Below are 14,705 nucleotides of genomic sequence, written 5' to 3'. Positions count from 1 at the left end.
AGGGCGGCAAAGGTCAGGGCTGAGCCATCCAGGTAAGCCACCAGCAGGCAGGACATCCCAGGCTCCTGGGCCAGGTGGGAACAGCTCCTAGCATCACCTCTTAACCTCATTCTGGGCTCAATGGCCAAGGAAGCCATCTCAGGAATCACCAGTGGGGCAACCTGCCCTCTAGTGGTGGTAGGCCGGAACTGCACCCCACCTGCCTGCTTTTTCACAATGGGGTGTGGCTCTGGAAGAAAGCTTCTCCAGGGATCTACTTGTTCAGCGCACAGGCGGGTGACAGGCAGTGGGTGCTGTTCTCCCGTCATTTCAAGCATCTCTTCACCTCATATAATACTCATCCCTGAAAGGGGAAGGGAGCTAGCATGGAACCGGTACCTGCTGCCTACTAGGGACTTTGTATACTGTGCTTCCTGGATGCCTCTGAAGGTCCTGGGGGCCAAGGGATATTACTAACCCATGTCCAGAAATAGTTTCTGTTTTCGAAGACAGACAGCAAGGAGTCAAGTCACAGTCCACTCCATGCCCATCTGACTTCCCAAGCCATGTTTTTTACGTACCACCCACCAGTGGCCCCCTCCAGGTCAGGAGATTTCCAGGCCTTCACAAGGACCAGGCAAGCAGCAAAAGGGAGGGGGGGCACACTGGGGAGTGGTGGGGACTGGGGCAAACAGAGGTGTGTGCTACATCTAAGGGGCACGGTCAAACCACTCCACAGATTCCCCGATTCCCTAACACCTAACGAAAGCTGAAAATCTGGATTTTCATGTAAAAGCTCTCACTTATAAACATTGACGACTGATTCAGAAAAGAGTTTAAGTATCACGCAAGTCAAACAAAGAATGTTTCTAACACTTTGAGCTTCTATAATACCCTCACGGTGCTGCTGACTCCGGAGCGGAGAGGCAACTTGCCCACGAGCCCGTGACCATGCAGAGACAGCGTCTGGACTTGACCCCGTGTCTCCTGACTCCGAGGCCAGTGTTCCTCTCAGGTCATCTCTCTGTGGTCTGTCCTGCTCTCCAGGCCCTGGGGCAGGGGGTGAAACACTCCTGACCTTGGTGAGTTAGCAGGACACATCAGACTCAGGGTAGAGGCTGGGACACCATCCACATTTATTAGTCAAATTTTGCTTCAAGTGTGGCAGGGCCATCCTCGGGCCCTTTTGGAAAGAACAAGAACATCAGGTAGCACGTGCAGCCCCTGCTGGGAGCTCACCCAGATCCTGCTGAGGTAGTTTCTAGACCCAGTGGCCTTCCCTGATTATCTTGGTATCTCCACACCCTTAGACCTGGCTTTTTCCGTGACATAGGTCACACTGGGCCCGTCCATTCCCGAAGACCATACCTAGATCTGGGCCCAAAGTCTTTGGAAGCTAGGGTTTAAGAGGAGGGAGCCATCCCATTTACAAATGGGAAAACTGAGGCTTGAGGCAAGACAGGACTCATCCAAAAGCCTCATGGCTGAGTCCTGGCTTGGCCCTCAGGCCACTGGGCTACTCAGTGCTTGGACACTCTCCCCATCCCATTTCTGGATGGAGAACACTCCCTGGCCATGCTGCTCTGAAAATGCAATGTATAAATACATCCTTGGCTTTAAAAAGTAATAAATTAGATTTTATACCAGCCTGAGGGTATCTGGCCAGCCACATGTCATATGATATGAGCATCTGTCACATGTCCTGTGCGAACCACAGATCATGTGTCCTGCCATGGGGTGGTGCCAGGACCCATGCCACTGACCCCGAGGCCACGCTGCAAGTTCCACGGAACGTCGCATAGAATTCTGCCGTGTGTGACCTGTGTCACATATCACATCATGACACTTTCATTGTGTGACATGTCCCCAACTGGTCATGCCTGTTCCATGCAATACAGGGTAGTCTTTTGGCCATATAAGGTTCCTGGTCCCTTCCTGAAGACCGTGGCAAGACAAATATGCTCCTCCTTCTTGGGGCAGCATGCAGGGGCACCCAGCTGAAGCTCTTTTCCTGAGCCCTCCGTCCTGGTGAGTGGAAGTTGGCTTCACTTGGCTGAATTCGAAGGATCTCGAGGGGGGCCATCAACTACCCCGAGGGGGCTGGGGCTGCTTGTCGAAGAAAGCGAAGTCCAGCCTGGGCTCCTGGCTCTGCAGACACTGGGCCATGTCGGGGGAGATGGGGTTGTTCCAGAGGCTGCAGGGCACAGAGACAGGCACTCAGCTCTAGGAGCGGCTTGCTCATCCTCTTGTCTCCATCCCCTGTCCCATCTACAGATGCGGAGACCCAGGCCCAAGAGGGGAAGAACCATGCATGCCCAGAGCTACCTGGCAGAGGCAGCTTAGACCAGCATGGCTCCCCTAGGGGGATGGTGTCCTCCACACCCAGCTCCTGACTTCTCCCACTCAGTCTTCATCCCTAGGAGCTCGTGATCGCAGCCAGGACCATGCTCATATGACATATTTGTGCAAATAAGGAAAACGCTCCCCTTCTTCACGACACTTTACTTCCATCATTTGAAATTGTCATGAAATATTGATTTCTATTAAACAAGCCACTTCACTACATTTATTAGAAATCCAACATATCTACTATGTGAATGATGTCCCGTAGAGGCAATGACCTTGTGCAGTGCACAACCTATACGGCTGTATGTGGTGGCTCTGATTATACCATTTTTAAGTGCTTACTATGTGCTAGGTATTGGGCTCAGTGCTTTATATAATTGTTTAGTCCTCACAGCAACTTTCTGAGGTAGATACTATCGTTGAGCCCACTTTACAGATGAGGAAATTGAGGTCAAGAGAGATGGAGTTACTGACATAAAGTTCCGTAACTGGCAAATGGCAGAGCTGGGATTTGATCCAGGTCTGTGTGCTGCCAAATTCTTGGTGGAGAAATTCAAGTCTCCTCTGATAATCCCCAAGCCAGGTCTTGCCCCTCCTACAGGGAGTCCCCTTCCATTGTAGAGGTCGGTGTGGCCTCCCACCCATCATCCCTGCCCCTGTGAGCCCCTTTTACCGAATGACTTGGATGCCAGACCCTTGTGCCAGCCCTTCGACCAGGAGCCAGGCTCCACAAGCTGTGATCTGGTTCTTCTCCAGGCTTCTCAACAGATAGCAGAGAAAGGGGAAAGAGAAACTGGCATGAGTGTGGGGGATGGGCTCCCCTATATGCCCCGCCCCCAGGCCAAGATGCTTACAGAACCCAACAGACAACAGTGCAGCAGGAAGGCTGAAGGCTGGGACCCAGGGAGAGCTAAGGTCGGCAGGGGCTTGGACCAGAATGTGCAACTCAGTGAGGGCTCTCTGGCAGGCAGGGGCCTGACCCAGTGGCCTCTTGGCTTTCCCCAAGGATGGAGGTCCCCCTTCATGTCCTCCCCCAGTTCTGGTTTCCCAGGATGTGCCCCTCATACTCCATTCTCTTCAGCCGGCTCATCTGCGGCAGGACCCGGGCCAGCTCCGCAGCCGCCTCATCCCCGAGCAGATTCCAGGACAGCCTGCAGGGGAGGGGTCCTGAGGTCAGTGGTGGCAGAACAGTGAGGTCGAGGGGTAGAGACAAGGTGGCAGGTGGGGAGGGCTGGGGGCCAACGGCGGAGGCTGCCACGCAGGTGCAAGAAAGGCCACTTGATGGGGTGCTTGTGCGCCCTCCCTGAAGACTTTTCAGGACGGAGGTGTTCCCTTCCTCCCCCCAACTGCATTTTTGAGCTGGTCATCCCTCAAGAGCCCAGACAGCTTGAGAGCTGGCTGTCCAGAGAATTCAGAGCACATGGTCTCCAGCAACAATGTCCTGATCCAAACTTCTACCTTGCATGTGCCTCCATCATAATGTTTGCCCTATCCATGCACCCCATTTTTCTTTAAAGCAGTCCTCCCCCCTGCTTTTTTTTTTACTTTAAGAAATTAATCTTAGGAAATACTTATCACTACTATCAATGGGAAACCTGTGTTGACAACCCTAAATAGAAGGTAGTTACAAGGATAAACACAGCACAGACAACAGTATTAACTTCTAGTTGGAACCTATGTCCTTCCAAAGGTGCTGAGCCTGTGGCCTGCCCCCTGCTGGTTAAAAAGGGAGACTCGCAAAGAAAAACTGAAGCGGAAAAAATTCAAGCCCTCTCTGGCGTGGTAATATTTCAAGACCATGACAATTAGGTTGCACTGGCTAATCTCTAATTTATCTTTGGTATGAAATAATTATCTGCTCCATGGTCATATACAATATTTCTTGGCTTTTCAAGTAAAAAATAAATAAATAAGGAGAATCACCAATGTTAGGTGTTAAAGATGCCTTAGCATGGATCTGAGACTTTCTCTTTGGTGTCATGTAATGAGAAAGATTAAAACCTTTAAGATGGACAAACCATAAGAGACTCTTAATCATAGGAAACAAACTGAGGTTGCTGGAGAGGAAGGGGCATGGAGGGAGGGGGTAACTGGGTGACGGACATTAAGGAGGGCATGTGATGTAACGAGCACTGGGTGTTATATAAACCTGATGAATCACAAGCCTGCACCTCTGAAACCGATAACACATTATATGTTAATTGAATTTAAATAAAAATGTTTTTAAAAAGCCCTTTAAGATGCAAACCTAATATCCTCTTAGAATCCCCTGCATCCTGTACCCTAGGAAACAGTATTTTCTTCCATCGCGTGGTCAGGGTCGCAGGCTAGTCCTGGCAGCGTGGTTCGCCCCTGTGGCTGCCCAAGGTCAGAGCGCCTCTGATTGCCAAGAGGGAGGTGGGCATGGCCAGCAGGCAGGTGGGGGGCATGCTCGTTTCAGCCATGTTTCACTACGAGCAGGTGGTTTATAAATTGAGGCTCCATAAACCAGGTGAGGTGATCTATCCAGCCGCCTCCCAAAGGGAAGGTCAGGGGCAAAGAGCTTTTAGAGACCGGCTAGTCTACCTCCCCGCCTCCCCTCCGCCACTCCACAGGTGGGGAAACAGGCAGGAGGGGCTGAATGGATTTGCCCAACATCGCTCAATGGCCAAAAGGTTCAAACTTCCTCGAAAGGAGGTTTAAGTAAGAATGACCCTCCCCATTTACAGATGGGGGGCCGGATGGGGAGGAAGGTGACCAGTTTTAGGCTGGACAGTGGTGGGCAGCCAGGCCAGGCCCCCAGACACCTGCTTTTCCCAGCTCAGGCTTCGTTCAAGCACTCACAGGATTTCCTCCAGGGCTGGGCAGAGAGCCAGGCTGGCGGCAAGGGGCTTGGCAGCGTGGTTGTCAATCTCACACGAAACCAGGCTGGGGACAAACAAGAGGATGGGATGAAAGGGTATCTGAGTCAGGGGCATCTCCAGCCAGCCGGCTTGCTTCTGCCCCACCGTGCAGTCAGAGTAGGAGGGAGAGGAGTGGCCGGGGGGGGGGGGGGGGGGGGGGGAGACTTAGGAAGGTGCCCCTTTTTGCCCCAGGCTCCCTTATACCTGAGGCCTCTGTCACTTCAAAGGCCTTCCCAGGTGTCAGAGAAGGGCTGCCCCCCCGCCCCACCCCCAGCCCAGCTCCCCAGGTAGTCAGCAGAGGTTACTTACTCTATCTGCCTGAGCAGGGGGAGCCCCTGATGGAAATGTGGGACCTCTCTGGCCAGACTGTTCTCTGCCAAGCTGTAGGGCAGGGAGACACTTGTGAGAGGAGCCCCCAGACCCTCCCTGGCTGCTCCTCTGCCCGGGCTCCATGGCCCCCACTCACTTGATCTCCTCCACATATGGGAGTCCATCCAGGGCCTGGCTCAGGATCAGCGCCCCCTCTTGACTCAGACCGCTAGATGGCAGGCTGGGGAAAGGGGAGTGGGTGGGTGAGGGGAGCGGGGGGGTGGGGGGACCGGGTGTGGGGATTGGGAGCCTTCCAGACTCCAGAATCAAGGGAGTGGGCAGGGTGCAGGCAGGCAGCCCTACGACGACGTACCACGGTTTGACCTAAGGCCGGGCAGCTCAGTCAGTGGGGGCCTTGATAACCCAGCGCTCCCAGGGAACCCCACCCAGCCAGCCCAGCAGAAGCCCCCCAGCGGAGGGACACTCACTGCAGGACTCTCAGGTGCTGGGGCAGTCTCTGGGCCAGCTCCAGGGCTGTGATATTCCCCAGGACATTGTAGCCAAGCCTGGAAGACGAGAGGGATGAGGCTGAGCACCGGGCAGGCTGGCTCCAGACCCCTGCACTACCCTGGGCCCCCTGGGGACCACAAAGGCCAGGAGGGCAGTGGGGACACAAAGGGCAGAGGGCAGTGGGGACACACTCACATCAGCTCCTCCAAGTGCTTGCAAAGGGCGAGAGACTCTGCCAACCGCACTCCCCCATCTGGGCCAATGCCATTCCCTGAGAGGCTGAGGGCGGGGCAGACATTAGACCCTTGGACACCCAGGTCCCCCCACCCCACCGCCCCTGCTAGGGCTCAAGAGACCACACCCCTGCCACACACCTTCTCTGCCTGATGGGGCAGAAAGGGCCAGAGAGGAGCAGGGCCTGCGCTGGCTGAAGGGTCTCAAAGTTGGCAGGGCAGTTACACGTAAGCCAGCCCCACCACTTGGACACTGAGGGTGGGGGAGGGATGTCAGCCTGAGCCGGGGTCAGTGTCTCCCCCGACCGCCGTGTGGCTCCTGAGGGCCCCTGTCAGTAGGACTGACCACTCACTCTATCTTCCTGAGCTCGGGCAGCCCTGGGAGGACGGCAGCTAAGTGCTGGGCACCGATGTCTCTGATCTGGTTGTGGCTCAAGCTTGGGGAGAGAACAGTAGAACTGGAACCATCCGCCTGCCACCCATGTCATTTTGTCCACATCCTCCTCCCAGAACAGAAGAGCAGGCCGACATCTGGAGAGAGGCCCCCGCTCACACTGAGCGAGTCCCCTCACCCTGTGTTAGGTGAGGACTTCAAACCCTTGTCTTCTGTTTAGGATGTTCTCCCCGATGTCTGACCTGAATCCCTCTTGCTGCAGTCCACACTCTCACATCCTATCTTGGGGTCCCCTGAAGGCCTAGGCCTGGGGTCATGCAGTGGGAAGCGGGACTAAGCTGGGCAGAGCATACTCCATCAGGGAGCCCCTTGCTTTTGTCATCTGACCCTGCCAAAGTTGTCTTGGGTTGGGGGAGGGCTAGGCAACTCACCCCAGCTCCTTCAAGCTGCTGGCCGCTCTGAGAGCCTCGAAAAGCTGGTAGCAGCCGACATCACAAATACCGTTCCTGCTCAGGCTGGAGGAGCAGAGGCCTTGGTCAGGAGCAGGGGCCTAGGCCTTTGCAGGTGCTGTGCTAAGAACTCTACAGTTTGCAAAGCTTTTATACATCCAGGAACCCATATGCCAATCACTAAACTTCAGGGGCTGGGGAGGGGGACAGGCAAGGTGGGAATGACTGGACCCAGAGTCCAGATGAGAAAACTGAGCCCAGGGAGGAGCCATGACCGGCCCAGGACCGCTCGTGACTCCCAGGCAAGGTGGAAATGCAAGGCCAGAGCGCCCCCGTCCCCTGCCCGGGAGCCATGGCCATAGTTTTCGGTCTGGCCAGGCTTTGCCACAGCCTGTGTGTCAGGAAGCGCTGGGCCACCCCGGCTGAAAGCCAATTTCACAGGGCTCCGCAATCCAGGCAAATCATTTCTCCACGGCATAGGTGTTCTAATCGGTGCAAATGCTGGGCTTTTCCATAAAGCCAGTTTATTGCCCTTTCTGCGCCCTGACCTTGCCCTGCCCCCTTGAATGGCGAAAACAAAACCCAACAAACCAGCGGAGTCCAACTGTCTCAGCCCTGTGTTGAGAATTTGAAGATTGTTTTGTTTTCTTTCATTTCACAAATTAAACTTTAGGGAAGTGCCTTTCTAAAAATTAATTTTGGATGAAATGACCTAGTCCCATCAGATATGCTTTCCAGAACTCTCTGACCTCTTCTGTCGTGGACTCTACTCGGCCAGTATGGGGGTGGGGACTTGGGGAGACACAAAGCGATGCTTTGTGTTGTCTCTTGGGTTTATCTGTAGTCACCGCATTTTATATTTTGCAAAATCCCAAGAAAATGAAGTGTTATATCTGTTAATCAAGGTGGCCAGGGGCCCATGGGGAGAATGTCAAGGTCACCAGATTGGAGTCTAGACCCTCATTACCATGGCCCCCAGGATTGTTATCACTTGGGAGCTTGTTAGAAATGCAGAATCTAGGCAACACTAGTGCGTGGAATCAGACATGCGAGCAAGCACACAGAGGAATGTGTGCACATTAAGGGCTGTTCCAGGACTCGGGCTCAACCCCTTCCGGTCACGTCTGTAGCTGGAGGGAGCTGGTGGCACCGGAAGGCAAGAGCGATGGGCACCGACCTGAGAGGGCAGCAACGTCCCCAGGATGGGAGCCACGGAGGGTCTTCAGGGAAATGCCCCTAGTGCTTCCCTGGGCGGGTGGTCGCCACAGAGCTGGGGCATGTCCTCCCACTCATTCCCATGGGGTCCCTTGGCCACTCACCGGAGGCTCTGCAGGAGGGTCATGTGGCTTAGTCGTTGAGTGAGCATGGCCAGGGCGGAGCTGCCGAGCGGGAGATGGCTGAGGCTGGAGGAAAGGAGGCCAGAGGAGGACTCGGCGTCACCGGGGTTGGGTCCCAGATGCAGACCGAGGCCCCATCCAGTCTTGAGGCCTCGGTGCTCAGTAATCCCCAGGGACCTCCAAGATAGCCACTTACATCCACACTGAGTAGACACAGTGTACAAAACGAAACTGCACGAGACACCCAGAGGCTGTTTCTCTGCACGAGTAAAGCTACCCAGGCAGCAGGTCTGTGTTCCGAATCACACGGGACCCAGACGGCTGACCAGGCAACCTAGCGACCACAGAGTGGGCATACACTTGAGGCCGACCACTGAGTTCGGGGCCGTCCTGAGAGACAGAACTCTCTCGTCCCCATTTTGCAGATGAGGCACACTGAGGCTCCGAGCATTATCAGAGAGCTTGTTCAAGGCCACATGGAAAGTAGAAGCATCGGGAACAGAACCCAAGGCCACAGGACTCCTGTTCCTGGACCCCTACCATGCATCACCCATGAGATCACACTCCTTCAGGCCCTCAGCCTGGGCAGGAGAGGGGAATAATAATAATAATAGTAATAATAATAATAATAATAATAGCAGTAGTAGTAGTAGTAGTAGCCAATACTTGCAGAGTGTGAATTCCGTGTCAGGCTCTGTTCTAAGGACCTCATATGTACTATCTCATTTAATCCTTGCCACAGCCCTAGAAGGTAGGTACAGCTACTATCCCCAAAGTTAAGACGGGGAGAAAAGCACAGAGAAGTTAAGTAACTTGCCCAGGCTCACACATTCAGAGGCGTCCTGGTCTGCCTAGAATTGAGGGGGGCTCCAGGATGTGGGACTCTGGGCCCCAGGGAAACTGGGACAGCCGTCACCCTATGAGTTGAACCCAGGGGGTGTGGCTCCTAACCAGGGTCCATGCCCCGGACCATTTGGCCACAGATGGACAGGTGAAAGAAGCCAGCTGGTGGCAGGGAGGAAACACTCAGAAATGACAGATCCGAAATGGGCAGAGGTATCTGGGCAGTGGGGATCCATCCCCGTTCTTCATTATGCCCACTTCAGAGTTGGGGCGGCCAAGGAGGTGAGAGGCAAGGAGCCGCACTAGTAGCCTAGGAAGCCAGAAAAGGGTCACACATCTGTCCTGTTCTCTGCAGTACCTCGAGCCCCAGGCCTTGGCCCAGGTGCCCAGGTAAACACCTGTCAAATGCATGCACGAGCCAATCAATGATCTCACTGGGCCTCCAACACTCCCTCCCACCCCCACCCCCTCCAGCAACAAAAGCTTCCAGAACGAAGGGAGGCTGAGCAGAGGTGAAGGCACATGGGAGGGAGGCCAAAGAAACAGCTTGTGAGAAAGACATGTGGGTCCTCTGGCCAAAGGTCTCGCCGATACCATCCACACCCCAGTCCCCAGGACAAGCAAAAAGGGACAAAGTGGGAGAATTTTATTGTTAAGGGGCAAAAAGTCAGAAGGCTACTTTTAAACTGTATTCAACACATATGTTGAAAAAAATCTGGAGGAAAATTCACAAACTGCTCATTCACAGCGGATTCCCCAGGGGGTGTCACGGCCAGAGGATTTCGTGTCCTTTGTTACATATTTCTGTAATTACAGAACTTTTTATAATAACTAGGGTGTATTTTTGGTCATCAGAGAAACTTAGAGATTAACGGCAGACGATACCATGTAAAAGGTTCCATCTAGATGCTGTTATGTCTGGGCACGGGGTCGGCGGGGGGGGATCCTGTCCTTCACACCAAGACTGATTCTGCTCTTGCTGGAACTTGGTGACTTCCAAATTATAGGTGAGAGTAAAAACGTTGCCAGTTGCTAAGGAAATAACTATAAGCAAAGAGCGGTGGACAGCTGTGGGTCTTACCTGCCCCCAGTTCGTTTCCCCTCCTTCTGACAACAGCACCCTGAAACACCACCGGCCCCCCAAGCCCAGACAGCTGGGTGGGCATGTGACCCAGATCCGGCCACTCAGAAGACTGTGTGCTTAGATCCACAGTGCTTGGCTTAGGGGTGGGCATGTGACCTGAGCTAGTCCAGTGAGAATCATCCAGAGCCTTGTGTTGTAACTACAGAGAGAAAGGTGCTCCCTTTTTGCGAAGCTGGTAGAAAGGAAGCCTGCCACTGCAGGGATGGCCTGCCTGAGAATGAAGTCAAGATGGGGGTGGGGATGGGGCGGAGAGAGAGAGAACAAATACAGAACCCCTGGATACAGCCATGCCTGAAGTTAACTGCCTTGTAATTTTCTGTGACACAAGCCAGTCAACGTCTGGCTTGGGTCAGTGTGAGTATTTTATTTCCAGGGATCAAGCATTTTGATGGCACTCAGAGCCAGGTAAGGGAGTAAAAGGGAGGGCAATTGGCTCACCTGTTATCTATCCCGTATCCATTCAGGTATGTCACAGTTGGTGTTACAAGAGATGCAGAAGTTCCTAGGCCTGCTCCCAGCTCCTCCCCACCTCCCCGCCCCACCCCCCTTCACACCACCACCACTTACTCGAGCCTCTTCAGCCGGCACATCCCCTCAAGGACCCCCATCAGCACTTCGGTGTCCTCCTCACCAAACTGATTGTTGGACAAGCTGGAGGGGACCAAGTACGAGGTGAGTGTTAGACAAGCCTGTCCGGCTCCTGCAGCTGAGCGGTCTCACTAGCTCCCTGTGGGGGGCAGCTGGGGCTCTGCAGATCCTGGCCCACCCTCTTTGTCCAGGCCTCTCGGGGGCACTGCTGGCTCCAAGGGCTGGGCTTTGGGGTCCCTGAGGAGGGGGCATGGCCATCTCAGCTGACCCAGCTGAGAAAGGATGTCCTGGATGAGGGCTGAGAAAGAGGAAGCCAGGGACAGGGGGGACACACACACACACACACACACACACACACACACACACGTGCAGTGATCCCTTCGGCCCCACAGCCCTCCCTGTACCCTGACACCCATAGCCACCCCAGGCAGAGAAGGGTGATGACCCCCACTTTACATTTGACGTGAGCCAGCCCAAGCCCAGACAGGCACCGTTATTCGTCCTGGGTCACTCTGAGCGACTGATAAATTGGGACCAAGAAGACAGTGCTCAGCCTTCCCGGGCCACACCCAAGGCTGCTGGGCTTCATGAGGGAGCCAAGCGAGAGGCTGAAGTCCCACCACCCACCTTACCAAAGGCCCAGCTGTCCTCTTCACCCCTGCCCTGGGCTGGGCCATCCCTTCCCGTACCACCCCCCCCAACCCTGCGACTCACTCCAGCCCCTCCAGGTGGTGGCAGTGGCTCAGACCAGATGTCAGGTGGGCCAGGCCCTCGGAGCTCACATGGCTGGAGGTCAGCCTGGTGGGGGTCAAAGGGCAGCAGGTCGGGCAGGGGCTCTGGGTCTTGAGAGCTCAGAATGCCGAGAGCAGAGGGCAAGGAGGAGGGCTGGGGCAGGGGGACGGCACCCTCCTTCCCTTCATCAATCTCCCCCACCATGGAATCATTAAGCTTAGATACAGCTTGGACTAGTTGAATATTTCCCTAAACCACAGTCAGGTAGCAACAATCCCCCTTGCCAGGGATTCCTGGGCATCCCTGGAAGTCTAGCTAGCTAATGGGCTTTTACCACGAGCTCTGCATCTTTACTTAAACCACCAAAATGAGTAGCAGTTATGAGAGAGGTGTTAAAGATACACTGGCACCAAAAGGACACCTTCTCCTTGATGCAATCAGCTAGATTAAAAGAGAATTAAAAGTGAGAAAAGCTCCATTTTGCAACCATCCTACTGATATTTGATTCAGGCAAGAATTATCAACGGAGGTTGAAATTAGTAGGTGATAACGTGAGGAAGGACAGGATATCTACAGCGTCTTAAAGTGTCTCCCTACAAGGTATGGGTTAATTAGAAAGGGGGAAATGGTAGTTTTGCAGGGGAAGGAAGCTGGCAGACACCCCCACCTTCACGGGGTGATCACAGTTACTATCAGTCAGGGGACAAAGAGACAATGTGTGCCTCCCGAGGAGAATGTAACATCACCTCTGTGAGATTTCCGCCCCACTGCAGAACCTAAATCTCAACGTGAAGAAACATTGAAGCCAAACTGAAGGAGATGTAAATGTCATGACAATATCATGCAAGACAAAGAGGGGCTGAGGACCATTCCAAGTTGGAGACAAAAGGCAAATGATAATTAAGTGCAGTGTGTGATCCTAGGTGGAATCCAGGACTGGGAAAAAAAAAAATGCAACAAACAACATGACCGGGACATTTGGCAAAATTGGAATATGAATGGTAGTTTTGATAACGATAGCGTACCAATGTTAAATTTCCTGCATCTTAGACGTTTACTGGATTGTGGGAAGGAATGTTCTCGTTCTTAGGAAATTCACTGAAATAGTAAGGGGTGAAGGGGTGTGTTTATGCAACTACTTTCAAATGGCTCAGAAAAAGAGGGAGAGAGGAAAAGAACAGAAGGGAAGGGAGAGGAAGGAGGGAGGAAGGGAGAAAGAGCAAATGGGAAAAAATATTGACAAGGGGTGAATTTGGGAAAATGGTATACGGAACTGCTCCTAGGTCTTCTGTTCGTTTACAGTTATTTCAAATAATAAAGGGGGAAAAACAGGAAAAGAGAAAGCATTGAAGAGGAACTCATTCTTGCCACGTGGTCATGTGGATGACCACACACTCTGCCATCATAACCAGGGCCGAGAGTGGTCCCAGCCCCTGGGGTGCGGACACAGAGTTCCTCTGAGCCCAGGGCTGGGGAGCGCAGGAAGTGTGGGGCAGAGCATGGGCGGGCGAGTGAACATACTCGTCTGCGTACCTGAATGTCTTCAGCTCGGAGAGGGCCTCCAGGAGACTTTGCAGAAGCAGGGAGCTAGTGTTGCAGAGGTTCACCTGGGAGAAGCTGAAAAGGCCCGAGCATATTCCAGAGGATTTCAGGTTGGATGCACCTCCGGGATCATCCAGCACACAGAGATGGGGAGCCCAAGAGAGGGGAAAGAACCGCCCAAGAGCTCCCGGTGGGGGCACCTATGCCACCCTGGGGCTCTCCCCCCACTGGCCAAGTGTGATTCTCTCCCACTTAGGGAAGCAAGAAGGCCAGAGAAAGTAATGCTGCCCCGGGCTCTGCTCATTCCCATCCCGAACTGGCCAGCCTCTTCCATGTGGTCTGGTGTGGGCACTGGGGGATGACCAGAGAACTCAGGGCCCTAGATGGTGTTTCGGGGTTCTGACCTGAGCTGCCGCAGCCTGGCACATGTCTCCATCAGCTGCCAGACAAGAAGGTTGTGGTGGGTCCCAAGGTCACAGTGAGCCAACCTGGAGGTAGACAGGGAGGCAGGAGTTTCTGAACACCTGGGTCACTATTGGGGACACAGTCCTTGCCTACAAGGAGATTACCTTTTAGGGATAAATAAACACTAATGAAGTAAAGTCCCACAGTTTTCTATTCAACTATGGGAAGTGCTTTGAAGAAGTCCAGATGGGGCAGCTGGTATGGCTGTGCAGTTTGTTCACTGCACAAGGGGACTCAGCTAAGGAGGTGAGTTGGGGCTGAGAACCAGCTGTGGTCTGTTCCCCAGAATGTACACATGCAGGGCTGCATTCACTCAAAAGGGGTGACATTTTGATTTCCAAAATGTGCTGTATGGATCAGGGGTGCTGTGAATCCAGGCATCTATAAGGGTGGATCATGGGAGAACTTGACTACATCTGGGGGTTCAGAGGGGCTTTCCTGAGGTGGCGGCATTTAAGCTGAGACTTGAAGGATAAGGGGGGAGTTAGTCAGGAGGGTGGGGAGAAAGGAGAAAAGGAGAAAGAGGGTAGGGGAGGAGAGAACATTCTGGTCCACAAACAGCCCGTGCAAAGGCCCTGAGGTCAAACGGGGCAAGGTGGTGTTGGGGGAACTGAAAGGTGGTGGGGATGACTGGAGCTGAGACTGAGGTTTGGGGTGGGGCTGGGCAGGCTGGGCCAGAACTCTTTGGCCATGTAGACACTTTGGACATCAAAGGACACTGAGCAAGGCATGAGAACTATTGATCAGAAGCAGCAGTTACCCCCACCCCCAGCCCATCACCAGCTACGCCCATGGGGGCCCAGGTACTAGGTCCCACCTGAGGGCCACGGCCTCTGGGTTCTCCTGACGGGGAAACTCCAACTGGAGACAGAGCTGCTGCTGGATCTCGGAAATGCTGAGGAGAGAAGGGGTAGCCAGCATGAGGTCCGAAGCAGCTCCGCCTTCGGCTGCC

General features: G+C 53.9%; 1 protein-coding gene across 5 annotated transcripts in view; it reads right to left on the bottom strand.

The window, feature by feature from the left end:
• Nucleotides 1-376: 376 nt before the first annotated feature.
• The window catches only part of NLRC5 (NLR family CARD domain containing 5), a 103,510-nt gene continuing 89,181 nt past the window's right edge, over nucleotides 377-14,705 (bottom strand). For 4 of the 5 annotated variants that reach the window (XM_032424268.1, XM_032424267.1, XM_032424270.1 and 1 more), the window contains 16 exons: nucleotides 14,571-14,648; nucleotides 13,693-13,776; nucleotides 13,280-13,363; nucleotides 11,729-11,812; nucleotides 10,994-11,077; nucleotides 8,422-8,505; nucleotides 7,085-7,168; nucleotides 6,613-6,696; nucleotides 6,222-6,305; nucleotides 6,005-6,082; nucleotides 5,674-5,757; nucleotides 5,517-5,588; nucleotides 5,149-5,232; nucleotides 3,393-3,476; nucleotides 2,999-3,082; nucleotides 377-2,173 (listed from right to left, as the gene is read on the bottom strand). In XM_032424268.1, coding sequence (XP_032280159.1) covers nucleotides 2,062-2,173; nucleotides 2,999-3,082; nucleotides 3,393-3,476; nucleotides 5,149-5,232; nucleotides 5,517-5,588; nucleotides 5,674-5,757; nucleotides 6,005-6,082; nucleotides 6,222-6,305; nucleotides 6,613-6,696; nucleotides 7,085-7,168; nucleotides 8,422-8,505; nucleotides 10,994-11,077; nucleotides 11,729-11,812; nucleotides 13,280-13,363; nucleotides 13,693-13,776; nucleotides 14,571-14,648 — 1,348 coding nt within the window. In that variant the 3' untranslated portion in view covers nucleotides 377-2,061. The remainder of the gene's footprint in view (nucleotides 2,174-2,998; nucleotides 3,083-3,392; nucleotides 3,477-5,148; nucleotides 5,233-5,516; nucleotides 5,589-5,673; nucleotides 5,758-6,004; nucleotides 6,083-6,221; nucleotides 6,306-6,612; nucleotides 6,697-7,084; nucleotides 7,169-8,421; nucleotides 8,506-10,993; nucleotides 11,078-11,728; nucleotides 11,813-13,279; nucleotides 13,364-13,692; nucleotides 13,777-14,570; nucleotides 14,649-14,705) is intronic. The other variant, XM_032424271.1, reaches the window with a different exon arrangement.

This window comes from Phoca vitulina, unplaced genomic scaffold, assembly GCF_004348235.1.
Source record: "Phoca vitulina isolate PV1807 unplaced genomic scaffold, GSC_HSeal_1.0 scaffold30, whole genome shotgun sequence".
In the NCBI taxonomy this organism is placed as follows: Eukaryota; Metazoa; Chordata; class Mammalia; order Carnivora; family Phocidae; genus Phoca; species Phoca vitulina.
This window is presented reverse-complemented; position numbering and strand designations above follow the sequence as displayed.